At 52.5% G+C, this 16,908-nt stretch overlaps 2 protein-coding genes across 2 annotated transcripts; both read left to right on the top strand.

The window, feature by feature from the left end:
- The first annotated feature begins 242 nt into the window (after positions 1 to 242).
- LOC103055274 (kunitz/BPTI-like toxin) lies at positions 243 to 3,815 on the top strand. Its single transcript, XM_088154061.1, has 4 exons — positions 243 to 324; positions 996 to 1,157; positions 2,166 to 2,306; positions 3,653 to 3,815. The coding sequence occupies exons 1-3, from the start codon at positions 243 to 245 to the stop codon at positions 2,303 to 2,305; spliced, it is 384 nt and encodes a 127-aa protein (XP_088010187.1). The 3' UTR covers position 2,306; positions 3,653 to 3,815.
- A 5,639-nt stretch (positions 3,816 to 9,454) lies between these two features.
- Positions 9,455 to 12,781, top strand: LOC148214310 (BPTI/Kunitz domain-containing protein-like). Its single transcript, XM_088154048.1, has 3 exons — positions 9,455 to 9,533; positions 10,070 to 10,237; positions 12,519 to 12,781. Exons 1-3 carry the CDS (start codon positions 9,455 to 9,457, stop codon positions 12,779 to 12,781), a joined length of 510 nt encoding a protein of 169 aa, XP_088010174.1.
- Positions 12,782 to 16,908: the final 4,127 nt, after the last annotated feature.

The raw sequence follows: 16,908 nt of genomic DNA, 5'->3' as shown, positions 1-16,908 counted from the left end.
AGTCATTGGAGTCAAGCGGCTTAAACATTTAAATAAATAAATATTGTAGAATCCACATCGGCCTCACCTTCGTGAGGGATTGTTGGACCATCTTGTGAAAGAGAAAATAATTTGTTTCCTCGCCCCATTAAGTCATCCTGCTTCCTGGATCTGCAAGCATGAAATTCCCCTCTGAACCTGTTTACAAGCATATATAGAGCGAGGTGCCCGAGTGCGAGGCAGACGGTCAAGCCGGCTTCATCATGCCTTCCGGAGGTCTCCTGCTGCTGCTGGGACTCCTGACCCTCCGGGCAGAGCTGACGCCTGTCACCAACAATCGTCCAGGTGAGATCCTCCGGAACGATCTTGAAACTGCCGTTGGCAGAAAGGGGCTGAAATGAATGGAGAGCAACCAATGTTCTTCACCTAGGAAGGCCCAGGTCTGGGATCTCTGGCTTGGTGACGGTCCTCATGGAAAGGTTCCTGAACGGGTAGCTGGCTGTCAACTGAACAGGGGTCAGCAGTGGGAGGGGGCTCCAAGAAAGATAAATGCAGAGTGACTACTACTGACAACTAATGTCATTCTGCTTTGGTTACGCCCACCAGCTTAAGAACTTTATGCAGAAAACTTGGACGGGTTTAGAGACAGGCAGCAAGGATGGTCAAGACCTACAGAGAGAGACTGAAATATGTTCTGCTTTAAAACACCCCACGCACCCCCACTCACAAACTGAAAGTTTTGATATCCCTGAAAGGCTGCTGGGTGGGGGAGGGCTTACCTGTCCTTACCAAACACAGCGGCGGAATCACGGTTTTAAGCAGCAGGAACGGCCCATTCCAGCCATCTGGTCCAACCCCCGGAGCAGGAAACCAAATGGCTCTCATCGCTGAGCATGTTAGGAGGGCACCAGGTTGGGAAGTGCACTGAAGGCTTTCATACTAGCTGATCAACCAAGAGGGGAACCGCTTTGCTCCCCATTGCCAAGCAGATAACATTCCCTCTCCGTGTGTCACAGAGTTTTGTCACCTTCCTGCTGATCCTGGGCCGTGTAAAGCAAAGATGTGTCGCTTTTTCTACAACTCAACTTCAAACAAATGTCAACAGTTTATTTATGGTGGATGCAAGGGGAATGCCAATAACTTTGAGACCCACGATCAATGTCACTACACCTGTGTTGGTAAGTAGGGGAGGAGCTGTGGGTGGCCTCTTCACCCGAAAGAACTGCTGTGTCCAGAAATCGAGCATAGGATGCGTTAACGAAATATCCTGGTGTTCACAACAGGCTATGGCTGCTCCACTCTCTGTAGCTCAGGGCTGAACTGGGGCTCTCTGCTTGGTGGTTTGCTTGCAGGCGTTTCGTTACCTGGCTAGAGACCATCATCAGTGCGAGGGAGGGTGGGGTTTTCTCCTTGTTTATATACAGTAGCTCGCCCGTCCAGTGTTGGTGGGGTATGATATTCTCCTTGGTAGTTCCTTGATTAGGGAGTTGTTTTCTGCTTGATCGTTTGTCCCTGCTGATTTGGGTATTGGCACGACTGCTCCCCCCTGCCCTGTCCCGGAATCACCAAGTACCCAGCTCTGTATTAGCCCAGGTGCGTGAGCTGAGCGCGCCAGCCCAGAACATGAACCTCGCTCCCTGCAGCCCCTCCACATTTAACCTAAGAACTCCAGGGCCATTTCCAGGAGACCGAAGGAAAGAAGACTTCTCTAGCGGTCCAGAGGGAGAGCGCCGTCTTATCCCCTCTGTATTTGGGGAGAGGGCTGCGGGACTATGCAGAACCGGCAGAGAAGGGCCGCGCCTCCCATTCCTGGAATCCCTTCCTGATGGGAAGGCAGGCCGAGATGGACCCTCAGCATGCCCACGAGGAGAACCACCTTCCACTTTGGTGGAAACAGGGTGTGCACCTTTCCACCTCAGGATCCCAAGTCAAGAAAGAGGAGCCCACTTATAACATCCAGCCCAGTGTGCTGAGAGGCCCCTTGCTTGCTGGAGTTGACCCCATAAGGAAATGGCTGGGCGTTGTGGGGAAGGAGGCGGGGAGGGAGGATCCTGCTCCAGCCGGCGCATCTCATCCTGGGTGCATGGAGAGGCTTTGGCTGCTGAAATGCCCGGATGGGATCTTGCTTGCCCTGGGATTCCCACTGCAGGGGGAGTCTCTCAGCCTTGGGATGTTCTGTTTTGCAGAAAAGCCTGGGGTGTGTCCCCAGCCACCTCAAGATTTGATCACTATTTGTCCCGTGCTGTGTGGAAGTGACTGGGAATGCTCTGGGAAAAGCAAGTGTTGCCCTTTTGGTTGCAAGATTACCTGCATGGGTCCTGCCTAAGGTAAAATCTGTACATTGTCGCTTGTTTAGATTGGTTAGACCAAAGGAACTGCTGGGTGGTATCTCCTAGGCGTAGACTTGGCCTGGGCATATGAACATCTCCTTGGGGTCTTTCAGGCTGCCTCCAGGCTCTGCCTCTTGTCCATCAAAGGTATAGCTGATGTGAAAAAGAAAGGTGCCGTGATGCTCGAGCAGCAAGCACGCAAACCTGTCGGTGTGGTGTGGTGTGGTGTGGTGTGGTGTGGTGTGGCCCTTCTTCCTGATAGGTAGCCACCTCCACTCTGTGGAAGCCATCAGGCTGCCCCTTCGTGTTCCCCTCCCACTGTCTTTTGACTTCTCCTCCTCCTGAAACCACCGTTGCTCCTTCTAGAATAGTGGCTTCCCAGTTCAGCTGCTGCTGGGCAGTGTGTTCAAGAAGATTGCCCCCCTAAAGCCTGGCCAGGGAGCCAGAATTCCCAAGGCCATGAGCACTCCCAAGAGAAGGGGAGGCGGGGCAGAGCGCCTTACCAGTTTTGCTCCAGCCCAGTCAGCTGCCTCCCTGTAGACAAAAACTGGTCCACGCTCAGGTGACATGAAGACCTATGGCTTGATCAGGTGAGCCAGGTACGAGCTCACAGTTCTGACCGTAAGAAATGCTCCCTGTCCAGTTAGAAAGCTCAGTGTGGTCCTCGTGTGAACATGCCCTCACCCAAGCTCCGAGCAGTGACCTTGAGTTCTCATAGGATTGGAAAAGATGCTAGAGAACCTCTAGTCCAGTCCATGCCCACTCTCATGCCCGCTCTCCTGGCCGTCAAGAAGAGCGTGAAATCTATGCCAGATGGCCTGGGGGCCGGATGGGGGCTCGCACCACTGGAAGTGGCTTGTGGGGCAATTGATTCTACCCCCCCCCCGTCATCTTGAATGTTTTTAGTTTTTTATGTATAGGGTTTGTTTTATATAGCCTGACTTTTTAATTAATTAATGTGGGTATTTAGTTTTTAACTGTATGTGGGTTTTTCTCTAAATGTGAGCTGCCCAGAGGCACTCGCTGGGGGAGACGGGCGGCATACAAATTTAATAAATAAATACATAAATAAATGCCCAGGCAGGAAGCCTCAGACCATCCCAGACAAACAGCTGCCCAACCTTTGCTTGAAAACCTGTGTTGGAGCCCCCGTGACTCCAGGTGGGGGGCCATCCCACTGCTTACTAGCTCTCACAGTCCGGAAATTCCTCCTCATTTCAAGTTTGGATCTCCATTGTTGTAAGATTAGGCACGGCAGGTCCGCAGGGACCTCATTTAAGTCCTAGGCAGTACTGCAAGTGACTATGGGCAGAAACCTCATATCTGAATGTTTGTTTTTACAGTATCGCCAAGGAGAAGACCCACCTGAATTGCGTCTCGTGCACCAACGTGACTCAAAGACCCTCCTTTCTCCCCGCGGCCACCATGGAGACCCTCCCCACAAAGCACACACGGGATGCATTCCTTGCTTGCTTGCAATAAAGGCGTTGGGTCCTGGCTTCCCTCGCAGTCTCTGGTCTCTTCTTCTGCCCCTCTGGAGGCTTCCCCTCCCCACCTTGACACGTCTGCTCCCCACGTCAGAGAAAAGGGAGCCGTGAGGCAGGACAGGGTTCCCTAGTGTGACTTTCCAGAGAGAACGCGCAGGTAAAGGATCTCTCGGAGCCAGCGGTCGGGGTTCAGAAATCCCCTGAAACGCCGTCCCCGTGAAGGTCCTACTCCAGAGTAGGCCTGGGATAGGCACGGAGACTCTGCTGTCCTGCCATGGCTCAGCACGGGTGGCCTGGCTGGAGACAATGACGCAAATCAGACAAAGAGCTTTGCCTTTACTGAATGAAGCAGAGCATAAAAGAAACTGCAGGGAAAAAGCAGGAAAAGGAAACGGGACGGCAGAAAAAAATTATTTATTTATTTATATTTTGAATTTAGATATCGCCCATCTCACAAGGAAGTGACTCTGGGCAGTTCACAATAAAACAACAAATACATATTAATTAAAGTACAATAAAAACAGTATAAAAATACAGTAAAACCAAACGCATACACAAATAATAGTATCTTCCAAGATGCTGGTGATCGAAAGGACGTTAACATATGGGAGCATCTTCAAGGTGCCAGCCACCCCCAGGTTGGTTGCCCCTTTTCTCGCCCCATGCCAGTTGGCAGAGCCAGGTCTCGACTGCTTTCCAGAAGGACAAGAGTTGGGGCCTGCCCCACCTCTGGGGGGAGCCTATTCCATAGGGCAGAGAAGGCTCTCCTTCCGGACCCCGCCAGTCGACATTCTTTCATCGACGGGGAGCGCGGCATGCCCCCCCTGCCTGACCGGGAGAGACAGGTGGATATAATGGGGGTGAGACGGTCCCTCGGGTAACCCAGCTGGGCCTGTGAGGGCTTCTCGTGCCTGAGACACGCGTATGTTCTACACGTGTGCCGTTGTAATCGCCCACCAAAGCCTCCTCTGCGTGCCACCGGTTCATCAGTCACCAGCAGCCTCATCTCTCCGGCGCGGAGGGACGAATCTCTCAGCAGGGAGAAAAGCCTCCATTTCCATCCTCCGCCCTGAAAACGACAGAGGAGCAGAATATGGGCGTCGGGGAGCGTTAAGGGCTGCAGGGACCCCTCCCCAGAACACGCAATTTAGGCCCTCGCAGAAGCAGTTCCAAGGAAGCCGTCTTCTCCCCGCATCGCCCGCAGCCCGGCGACCCCCTCCCTCCTCCCCCTCGCGCAGCCACGGCGGGCGCATTCTTCCTTTTCGGTCTCTTGCGCGCTCAGCCGAGGCAGGCTCAGTGGGCGGGAGGGATTCCACTTCACGGCCATGGGCACTCAGGCTCCCGGGCCACCCACCGCTGGAGCAGGGCCACGAAGCCTCACGGGAGGGATCTCTGCAGCAAAGGGAAAATGGGGCGCCTCCCTCCCGCCTCCACGTGTCCACCTCCAGGCAGCCTTGCTGTGTTCCCCAGCTGCTCCGCGAGGTCAGGAAAGACCCAGCAGGAAGCTTTAGCACGGAGGTGACGCGTGTTGTCCGAAGGTAGAGCATGGATGGCGCTGCAGGACTGGCGCTGGACTGAAGCCACGCTCCGGAGAGGCTCTGCCTGCAGGTGTCCCAGTCTGGGCGAGGGGCTGAGGGCCGGGGCGGGGGAGAAGCGGTGAGCTAGGACCCCTCCTGGTCTGAAACAACCCAAGGCAGCTCATATACCAAAGCACGAAGCCAGCTAGAGCCATACAAAAGTCGGAATAAGGGTGTCCTTCTGCGCCCATTCGGAGGCTCCGCCACTCTGTGATCTGCTCCAAGACCCTCCCAGCCATCGGTGTCAGACGGAGGGCCTGCAGTTCGCTGGACCTTCCGCCTTCTCCTTTAGAGGGCGAGGATCGCCTTTGCTCTCCCTGGTCGCTTAGCATGTCCCCAGACGGTACTCGCTTCTCCAGGCAGAGACGGGACGTAAAGGCTTGGCCGGACCACTGGTGGCTTTTTCAGACCACGGCGGCTGTTCATCTGCCCGGAGAGTTCAGCTCCAATAACGAGAGAGAGATTCTCTGAGCGTGTTTTTCGGAGGAGGAGGTTCATCTGGCCCTGGAGACTCCAGGGGAGAATCTTAGAGATGGGAGGGGACATTTCGGCCCGTAACGGCCAGAGAGAAGCCTCCTCCCTACAGGCAGCGGAGGCCACCCCGAAGGATTTCCGGCCCGTGTCCCTGGCGGGTCCCGGCTCCGATGCTGCCCTTCCTCTTGCTCTGCGGAAGGTCCTGCTGGGATGCATCCTTCCTGGGGGCTGAAGGGGAAGCCAAAGGAGCTGAGCAGCCCGGGCTTTCCTCACTTTCTGTCTGCCAGTTTTTGCCTCCCTTGAGCAGCTGCTCCGCTGAGTCTTTTCCTTCATTTCGTTTTGTGAGCTAGAAGGGAGGGGTCTGGATCCCAGACGAGTGGGCTGGTGCGCGCTCGGGTTACGGCGGTGTGGAGGAGGCCGGTCGGCCAGACACGAGTCCCCTTGAAATCTTTCTTGGCCTGCAGATGCTGAGAAATCAGTTCTTCTGGTTGCTTCTTTGCAGACAGCGGACCAAAGGCTGTGGGCCAGGGAAGGGAGAGTGTGGCCTCTGGGTAGCTTGGGCGGCCAAGAGGATGGGAGCTGTAGTCCAACACTCTCTGGATGTTGTAACTTACAGCATAGGCACCTGTGCTAGACTCAAATATTTAATCAGTAGATCAGATTAATCAAGGAAAAGCACTTTAATTGTCCAGAACTCTCTCCTCTTAGAGAAGGGAGGCATCTCTTGTCTCCAGAGTGCCTCCCAGAGTGCATGGTGCATGACGGAAACACGAAGGTACGTTGCTTGCCGAGCAGGGCTGGCCGTGTCTGACGCCATCTGGGGCAGCGCTCCTTCCAGCGTCCTGGCCGGGTGTCTTCTCCATAGGCTGCGGGAGCCATCCTTTCAAATGTTCTCCTGGCTGCTGCCAAGGGGCTTGGAAGGCCACTTCCTGGTCATTCTGTTTCCTTCTTCTCCAGAATGGGAAGTTTTTCATATTTTTTAAAAAGACATATAATCAAGGAGTTGGGAGGGATGCTGCAGGTCCCCTAGTCCAACTCCTCACCTGGTAGGAATCTCAGACCATCCCAGGCAAGCGGCCGCAACCTTGACTTCAAAATCTTAATGACGGTGCCCCAGTAACTCCAGGAGGCAGGCTGTCCCGCTGTTTAAAGCTCTCACAGTCAGGACCTTTCTCCTTATTTTGAGCCGCTCTGCAAAGCTTCTGCCCATCGGTTCTTGTCCTACTCTCCCCAGGTCCTACAGAGAATCAGTCCACACCCTCTTCTTTCAAAGGTGGACGGAGCTAGTGCGGATCACAGTACGCGGGCAGTTCTGGGTGCATCTCAGCCTGAGCCTGTGGCCCCTTTGCTCCGCGAGCTGCATTCCTTGCCAGGCTGCTTCCAGGTGCAATTCAAGGTGATGGTTGTCACCTAGAAAGCCCTCTATGGCACAGGGCTCAGTTTTGGCAGGACGGCCTCTCCCTGATTGTTTCTACCTATCCCATCAATCCAGCGGGAAAGGCATGCTGGGGGTCCCGTTGGCCAAAGGATGTCGTCTTGTGGGACCCTGGAAGCAGGCCTCTTAAGTTGCTGCCCCTGCCCTACAGAACACGGTTCCCCCAAGATTTCAGTCGCCCTGACCCTGCCAGCCTTTCGGAAGGCCCTTAAGACACGGTTATCTTCCCACCCTGGCGGTCAGAGTGGGACTGAGAGCCTGTGAGGCGCTATCTCGCTCAGATTGGTTCGGCTTCTCAACCACCGCCGGTGTTGTTGTGTCTTTCGTTTTCTGCTATTTTTGTCCTCTGTAAGCGTCCTCTGAGTCGCTATGTGAGATGGGCGACTATAGGAATGGAAGAAATCAGGCTGGAACCGAAGCCTCTGGCGCTCGCCTTGTGTCTTTCTGAGCGCTGGCCCACCCACTGCTGGATGTTCCCAGGCACTGACCAGTCTTTAGTTTCTTGGGTGTCTGTGTTTCTCCTCTCAAAAGATGGGGACAATGTTAGCTCTTCTTCAGTTTTCTGGCATTTCCCCCGCAGTCCAGGAGCCTTTAAACAGCAGCCCGTGGTCCTGAGATCCCATCCGCCAGTTTCTTTAGCCCCCTGGGAGGTAATCCATCTGGCCCCGGCAACTTGAGTTCCTGCAAGGCAGCCAGATGTTCTCTCGCCACCTCCTCGCCTATCTTGGCCTGCACTTCTCTTCTGCCCCCCACGGCGCACCTTCTGACAGGTTGGGCCACTTTCTCCTTTCGCAAGGGCAGGTTTGCAAAATAGGAGTGAAGCAGTTCAGCCTTCTCCCGGTTGCCACCACTGTCTCGCCACCTTCTCCCGCCAGTGGACCATCAATTTCCTTGAATTCTTTTTTCTTCCACACCCAAAGAACCCTTTTTTTGTTATTTTTGGCATTCCTTGCAAGCTTCAGCTCATTCTGAGATTTAGCCTTCCTGACCCCCTCGTTACAGATTCTGGCTATTCCCTGGTGTTCAGCTTTTCTTAAAGGTCCCTCCTTCCATTTTTTAAAACTGACTGTTCAGTTTCTAACTTCCCCCTTTTTGTGCATCTGCTAATTTACAATATTTTTAAATGTTTGAGCCAACTTAAAAGCCAGACTGCAAAAGTTTACATTTGCCATGCTGCGTGATGTATTGTATGCCTGGGAAACATTCTTGCTTAAATTTGGTTAAACCTTTTGCCATTGCTGCATATCCTCCAAGTTTAAGTTACCAATTAGATATTGTCGGAATTCTATATTTCTTCCAGTATTGGGCAAAATTTATTTCACTGTTGTGAGCATGTATCTCATTAAATTGTGATGCTTCTTGTTGATTTTTTCTGGGATTATACCTAGTAGGAAAAGTAGGTTTCCTTTACAATTTAAATTCCAAAATGTTCTACATGGTACTATGTACATCTTTCCAGTACTTTGGGGGGGGGGGGGTTTACATGTCCACCACATGTGGTAAAACACTCCTTCTGTTTTATGGCATTTCCAACATTTATTACCGTATGATTTGTCTATCTTGATAATATTAATGGAGTTGTATACCATCTGTAGAACATTTTGTACCAATTTTCTTTTAAGTTATAGCTTGGTGTAAATTTTATAGATTTAGTCCATAATTCTTCCCATTATTGTGTTCAATATTGCAAATTTTAGAACCACTTGATTCTTCCAGGATTCCTACAACTTCCACTTCCCAACCGTTTTGTCCCTGTTAGTGAATAGTAAGTCCAGTGTAGCAGTTCCCAAGTTCCCACCTCCACCTTTTGGACAATGAAAGGGGAGCGTGACCCTCTCAGGATCTCACTTCCACGCCTTCAGCCAGGGCACCCTTTGTAATTCCGATGTGCCAACCGATGTTGCAGTGCAAAGGACGTGGATCCAGGAAGGAGGAGCAGCCAGAGGGCTCGCCAGCTCTGCCCTGGGCGAAGCCTGATTGCAAACTCGGTGGGCCTCTGCCAGTAAAGATGACGGTTCTCTGCCCCACCTAGGGAGGGAAAACCCACGGTTGTTTGGTTGAGAAAGAGATCTCGACACCTTCCCATTTCACGCAACGGCCCTTCTCACTTCCTCAAAGCAGGACTTAAATGTCCCTCCAGCCGCAGCCTCGCATTCCCGCCGGAGCAGCGCCATGAAGGCTGTGCGTGGCCTCCTCCTTCTGGGTCTCCTCGCCCTCCTGGCTGAGCTGCCCCTTTCAGTGGGGCAAAACGGTAAGGGGGATTCACTTTGCAAATCGCCCAGCCCCATTAAGGAAGAGCTGGCCCAGAGATCTGCAAATGAAATGAAACAGAGGGGAGGGGAGGGGAGGGGAGGGGAGGGGAGGGGGTTCCATTCCGTTCCGTTCTCCTCCCGGTGCCTCGAGGGCCCTTGCAGGGCAAGATGGCAAGATGGGAGCTAATAAAGAATGAGAAGGGCCTAAGAGAAGGGCCCGTGCCCAGCCCCTGCCCCAAACCCCTCCCTGTACTCCAGCCAAGCCAAGTGCCAACCAGTTGCCAGCATTTCTTCCCCGCCCCCCCGCTCACCCCCAGGCATCCGAGAGTCATTTCTCCCCGAGTCAGAGCTCCGGCCAGCCACCAGCCAGTTGCTGAGAACTGAAAGGGCACCACAAGGGTGGGTAGAGAATGCTCCTGTCCACCGTTGTTGAGTTCCTTTGCCCTCCTCTGCCCACCGGAGAGACGTGGCGCCCAGGAACAAACAGTTGTGGCCAGAGAGACTTTCAGGCCCGGATTTCTGCTCTGATCCTCAGATATCTGCCAGCTCCCAAAAGAAAAAGGCCCCTGTGATGCATATATGCCTCGCTGGTTCTACAACTGGACGGCTGGAACATGTGAACGTTTCAACTATGGAGGTTGTGGTGGGAATGAAAACAATTTCGAGACCATCCAAGACTGCCTGCGCAGATGTACCCGTCCAGGTGAGACCCCAGCAGGAACCCTGCGGGCAAAATCCTCTCCAGAGACTGATATCCAGAACAAGCTGCAAGTTGAGAGAGGAGAAAAGGCCCGTTTCCACCCTCGTGACTTATAGCATTTGATGGCACCGCTCCCTCAGCCATTGCTGTGGTGAAATAGAGCCTGTCTTTGTTACTGATCTGTTGGCGCAGCAACAGCTGGATTAGGCTCCCAGATGTGATAAGTCACTTGAGAGGAAACGGCCTTAGAAGGCAGCCCAAACTGTGCCTGGAGTTTGCGGAGATGTACCCTGATTTGCGGGGATTCCCCGATTTCCCCCAGGGAATGTGCTGCGGTGGGAGCCGTGGGCTCGCCAGCGCCGACGTCCCTGGAGGAAAGAGAAGCTGCAGGGTGCCAGCCTCTCATTCTGGCCAGGAGCCTCACAGAGTCAGTGCAGGAAGGATTTTAAGTCACGACCTCCGTGATGTGCTTCAGCCTGGCTTACGTGGATACCTAAAATCCAAGTCAACAGTCTGAGGGCTCAGTACGGCATGTGACGGGTGATGTCTATTCAAACCACGTCTGCGTGCATGATTACCACCCGATTTCTCTTGCTGTGCTGATTTGAAATCCACAGTGGCATCGTCACTTCCTCCCTTTTCAAGCAGCTCTTCCACGTTGGTTAGGATCTCGTCTAGAAGAGCTGATCCCCCTTTCTCTTCTTTGGGAAGATGAAACAGTCAGCAAGACCACTGAGGAATTGCGGAGTCTTAGCTGAGAAGGTTTTCCAGCAATGTCCAGCTAGCTGAAGTCTCCCACTCGTTCCGCATCTCTCCTCCCTGAAGGTTCTGCACTTGGCTGAGGAGAGCATTATCCGGATCCCCTGCCTGGCTCAGAGGCCCATAGCACTGCCCCACAACCAGACCTATCGTGCTTCCCCTTCCTTCTGTTCTGACTTAAACGCTCTCCTCAGGGCCCCTATACTCAAATGCTCCCTTTAATCTGGGCAAGGCCCTTGTCGCCATTTCTTTCACACTGGCTCTCCTTCCCTTTTGTCAGGCCTGTTCCTGTTTCGTTTTATTTACTTTCCAGTTTACTTTCCAGTTTTATTTACTTTCCAGTTCATCCCAGTGAAATGACAACTTTTTCTGCTTGAGCTTGTCAGTCAAGGAAAAATACTCCTTTCTCTTATACTGCTTAGGATCTCTTTACATACAATTATGCCTGTATCATTAATCTTCAATCTACTATTAAAATGTTGCTGTAACACTTGGTCTCTCATCTTCTTCCTGACAAAGTGCACAGGAATATCCCTTGGTATCTCTCTCAGTTTTGCAAATTGTGTGTTGATTGCAAATACGTTATCTACCTCAGCTTCCATATCATACTCATCCCATTCCAGAAGGTTGTTTAAGGTTGAACATTTTCTCTAATGTTTTCACCAGGATCCTCTGGAACTGCTCTGAATCTCAAGCAGAATTCTTTTTCTCTCAGTTCAATTGTCTAAATCCTTTTCCATCGCTCTGTAAGATTTCCACTCTATCATTAATTTGTTTTACGTCTCCAATCAATTGCCCTACAGGTTCTTCAGTTTTTAAAACTTCTTTCATTTCCACTTTCATCTTTACAAATCTTTCTTCCATTCTCCCTTCAGATGCAGCCAGGTCACTTTTAACAGATTCAGATACGTTCTTCCCCATCTCTTCAAATATTTTCTGTAATATCTCTGGAGTAATCTGCTTTTCTGTGGGTTGCTCTAAGATCCTCATCTCCCTTCACCCAATTTTGCTGCTTTCCTCGCCATTCTTTTATTGGTAATCCAAAAGTCAAAGTGAATCAATTACAAAGGTGACAGTATACCACAAGCCTGTCTCTTTTCCCCCCCTCTTATTTCTCTGATTAGTCTTCTCGTGTTTGAAGGTGGGGACATTTCCTCTTCTCCGCTTGGGTCTAACACTTCACCCTTAGCATCGGCTGCCAGGGCTCTCCCACCCCCACAGTATGTACTGCCATGCCTTCCATGGTCTCCACGTGGAGCACGTGCTGCGGTCTGTTGAAGGAGAGAGGATTGCACGGAGAGACACTCCTGTCCCACCTTCTTTAGTCCCACTTTGTCCAGGAGGACCTCAGGTTTGGCAGGCGGGGGGAGCTCAGATCCTAGGGGTGGACATACAACATGCAAGAATCCCAGAGCTGGGCACAAGGGTGGGGAAGCATGTTAGAGATTTGCATGCCAGCTACTCTAAGAAGAGATGGACTACACTGGACTCCCTTCCAAGCCAACGAACCCTCTTTTCGCAACAGAAAGATGTCTCCTCCCTGCTGACCCGGGACCATGTAAAGCCTACATCCGTCGCTTTTTCTACAACCGAGATTCTCACAAGTGCGAGCAGTTCATTTATGGTGGCTGTGGGGGAAACGCCAACAATTTTGAGACTTTAGAGGAATGCCGTTTCACCTGTGAAGGTAAAGGGGGCGGCGGCTCTGGCGGTGGGTTGGCACTGGCAAGGAAGTCCAAGTTGGAGGAAAAGAGGGAGCAGCCTCAGACCCAAAGATCAGTGGAATGAAGTTTTGCCGAGGAAAGGCCAATCTAGACCCAACCTTGGGCAAAATTCTGCCAAGTGGGAGAGAAGCGCCATCCCGGCTCCCTTGTCTTCTGCCGGTCCTCCCAGGTGGACGTTGAGTGGTGCGTGCAAAGACAGCAGCAGAAAAATAACGAAGTGCCCATTACAGTTTGTACAGGATAGATTCAAACAGCCATCACTGTTATACAGCGGTTTATTGCATGGAAACAAACTATGGTTTCCTTCAGGGATGTTCGGATGTCACCACAAGCCACACAAAGGTAAAAGATGGCTTATTGCTGTAGGAGGTGCAAGCGGTGTTCCTCCCCTCTAAAATAGAAGGCCTTGCGCCCTCTCAGTGGAGAACCGCCTTTCCCATCAGATCTTCTGCGGTGGCCTTCAGCTGCAAGGGAGCACACTGAGTAACGCCTCCCCTCTCACCTTCACACCAGCCGTTTCGTGTGCTGGGTAAATGCGCCTATTTCGTTTCCAGTGGGACTCTCTCGTGCGTGCTGAGAACCAGCCCCTGTGGAAACCCACTTGACTTTGCCTTTGGTGAACAAATTAGGCAAACAAATTTCTCGCATCTGGTCCAAACCCAACTCAGTGCAGCAACCCACATTCAACCTTCCTCAAAAGACACCTGTTGAGTTTCTGCTTGAACAAGCTAGAGAAGGGAGCCCAAAATCAAGTGGGTTTCCACATTGGCTGGTTTTACAGTTGGATTCCTCTTGCAGTTAGGACTTTGCTCCTGTCATTCCACTTGAATCTGCCAACTTGTCGCTTAATTCCCTGTTGCCTTCAGAAATTCTTTGTATGTCCAGAAGGAAAGCAAGCTTCCTCTTTGAAGGAAACATGGTGTGTGCGCCTCAACCCTCAGGATCCCAAGTCAGGAAATGGGAGTCCAGTTATAACATCCAGCCCAGTGTGCTGAGAGGCCCCTTGCTTGCTGGAGTGGACCCCCTAAGGAAATGGCTGGGCGTTGTGGGGAAGGAGGTGGGGAGGGAGGATCCTGCTCCAGCCGGCGCATCTCATCCTGGGTGCATGGAGAGGCTTTGGCTGCTGAAATGCCCGGATGGGATCTTGCTTGCCCTGGGATTCCCATTGCAGGGGGAATCTCTCAGCCTTGGGATGTTCTGTTTTACAGAAAAGCCTGGGGGGTGTCCCCGGCCACCTCCAGATACGGTCACCATTTGTCTCGCAAGGTGTGGAAGTGACTGGGAATGTCCTGGGAAGCAGAAGTGTTGCTCTTTTGCTTGTTTGAGGGACTGCATGGATCCCGTCTAAGGTAAGGACATTTACACCTGTTTGACTCCCTGACCAAGCCACCTGCTCTGTAGGGTGTCCTAGATCCCACTATGGACTGGACCCAAGCAGACCTCTTTGGAATCCTTCAGGCTCTCTTGCTTCTTGGATATGCCCTTGGATGGACCAAGCCCCAAATGTGATGATCAGAGGAGAAAATCCAGATATCTCCCATCCTTAGAGAGCAGGCAGCGGAAACCGATCCCGTCTAAGGAGGATCGGCAGAGAGGGTCGCGGGAGGGCAGAGTTGTCTCAGCCGCTGCAAGAGATGGCCTCGTTCTGATCCGGGGGCTCTTTGGCTGCAAAGGACCTGGCCTCCTCTCCTTTTCCCCTCTTGCGGAAAGGAAGGCCCTGGTCCCGCCATGCATTTGACGTTTATTGAGAAGGCTTCAGAAAGGCCAATGGCTTCGACAGAGCCCTGGAGCTTTGCTTTCAACAGCAGAGAGTGCAAAAGGCTTCTCCTGGGAGGAGTAGGCTTACCTGATCAAGCCATCGGGCAGCCCTTCCCAACATGCCGCCATCGGTCGGCAGCCACCGGCCTTATGCTTTTCGGAGCTGTCTGGACCCTTCACCCCCTGGGGGCATCTTTCCCTCTGGCTCCTAAGTGGTGGTGAAAGGGGGCCCTCAGGCAACATTTGCATTATTTATTCTTTATTCAAAACCTTTAAGCCCATCTCAAAACCTAACTCTGGGCGGCTTGCAACCCAAGAAGAAAAGAGTGTCTGCAACCATAAAAGGAACAATACATCCAAGGAGGACTGGCTCTGCTGCCCCACCGCCTTTCCCTGATGCCGCCACCAGGTCCTCGTCCCGCTCCGAGCTCCCCCCATCCCAACACTTGGGGGAAGAGCCAGTCCTCAGGGGTCTCCGGGAGGTTAAAAGTGTGGGGGTCTGTCAGATCTCGGGGGGAGGATGTTCCATAGGGCAGGGGCTGCAACGGAAAAGGGAAGGGACCTGGAGCGTGCCCACCCTACCCGCTCTGGTGGGATGGGCAGAGACCGCCAGGGAGATCCAGCCCCGCAGACATGGAGATCCACGGCTTGATTAGGTGGGCAAACCTCAAACCCTGGTTTCTGACTCTCAGAGAGGGTCTCTATCCCACTCGGTGATGGTCCTCATTTGGACACAGCACTGCATGTGCTCCAAGGAGCCATCTTTTGAGTTCTCCCTTGCTGAAAGAGAAGCTCCGGGGCTGATCTAGGGGTCCAGCTAGTACTTGGGCAGCGCAGAAGACATTGCTGGACAGAACCACATACCTGATTCTGCTTGTCTTCACAGGACCCTCTCCGTGGAGACTGGGCCTCTCCGAATTGTGTCTCATGCACCAACTTGACTCAAAGGCCTTCCTTTCTCCCCGCAGCCACCATGGAGACCCTCCCCATAAAGGATACACCGGGTGCATTCCTTCCTTGCTTGCAATAAAGGCGTTGGGTCCTGGCTCCCTTCTCAGCCTCATTCTTAGGCGTCTTCTTCTGCCTCTGGAGGCTTTCCCTCCCCACACTGCCATCCCTGTGTGACAGCAAGAAGGGCAGAGGGGCCGTGCATCTTTCCAACAGAGGGTGAACAAGGAAGGATCTCTCAAAGCGAGAGGTTTGGCGGTTCAGAACTCCCCCGTGCATTGGCCTGAAATGCAGACTGTGATCGAGTCACCACACCAGGACTGTGCAGTGCCTGCCTTGCCTTTCAGTCTGCAGGAAATGTCCTGTAATCTGGACATCTGGACAGCGCTGGCCTTGCCAGTATTCTCGTTGCTGTCCCCCGATAGTGGCCTTAATGACCAGGTGGAGCATGTGAGCAAAGCTGCAGACATACACAAAAAGGGCATCACGTGTCACTTCCACCCTTGGGGGCATTCATTATGAACCCCCCAGTGAGCTTGACCTGCCCCTCCATGCCCCTCTGCCACACAATTCAGGACACGCCTCAGCTCCCCTTCTCACCCCGAGTACACAAGTGCCTCCCAACGGCCCCGACATGAAACGTTTTCAAATATCCAAAGGTTCCTTGTCAGTTTGGCTGGTTCCCCGTGATTAATTCTGCCTCCCAACAAAAGGAGGAAGAATTTGACCCCACATTTCGTGGTCCAGTAACATAAGATCAGGAAGGGAGAGCAGAGGAAGACTTGTGCAAAGCTGCATGGGTGCAAGAGTGAACTGCCACCAGGCTGAACAGTTGCAAAGGCTGAAACGTCAAAAGCCAAGATCCACACAGAAATCCTGCTTTTCACTTCTGGTGCTTTGGAAAGGTGCTCTCCCACTTAAAGCTGCTGACGCACCACGGCTGAAATCCTAGAGGCCTCCCACAGGACACCCTCTGCTCCCGCTAGACAGTTTGGTACATCCTCATCTGAACACACCATTCCGTATGCTCCAAAGCACTTCTTTCTAAATTCTCCATTGATGTAAAATAAAGTCCAGACCAGATCTGCAGGGTTTCCTGGTCCAGATTAAGACCTGGATAGTTCTCAAAACTCTTATGGGTGGAAGCATCAGTTTTAGCTCTATTTTTCTAGGACCATCAAGATGGGGTTCCAGTTCTGAATGTCATTATATCATGTGTAGCGCACCCACCTTTCTCTCCCCAGCCAGACACACCCTGGTCTTATTCCTTCCTTATTTTCAGTAAAGCATCAGGTCTTTCCTTATCACTGAGTCTCTTATACATATTCAATTGGTCCGCCCCTGACAACTGATGGACCCAATGAGGATCCAAAGGGAGTGGGGGTTATACCCGAGGATCTGCTGCATGATCCAGTTGGATGCCAAGCGTGGGGCATGGCCTGTGGAGATGCCTAGGGATTGTGCTTACCCTGTTATCTGGGAACA

The sequence above is a fragment of the Python bivittatus genome, unplaced genomic scaffold (genome assembly GCF_059951505.1).
Source record: "Python bivittatus isolate LINGU-HERP-01145 unplaced genomic scaffold, Pbiv_v1 ctg000700_np1212, whole genome shotgun sequence".
Lineage (NCBI taxonomy): Eukaryota > Metazoa > Chordata > Lepidosauria > Squamata > Pythonidae > Python > Python bivittatus.
This window is presented reverse-complemented; position numbering and strand designations above follow the sequence as displayed.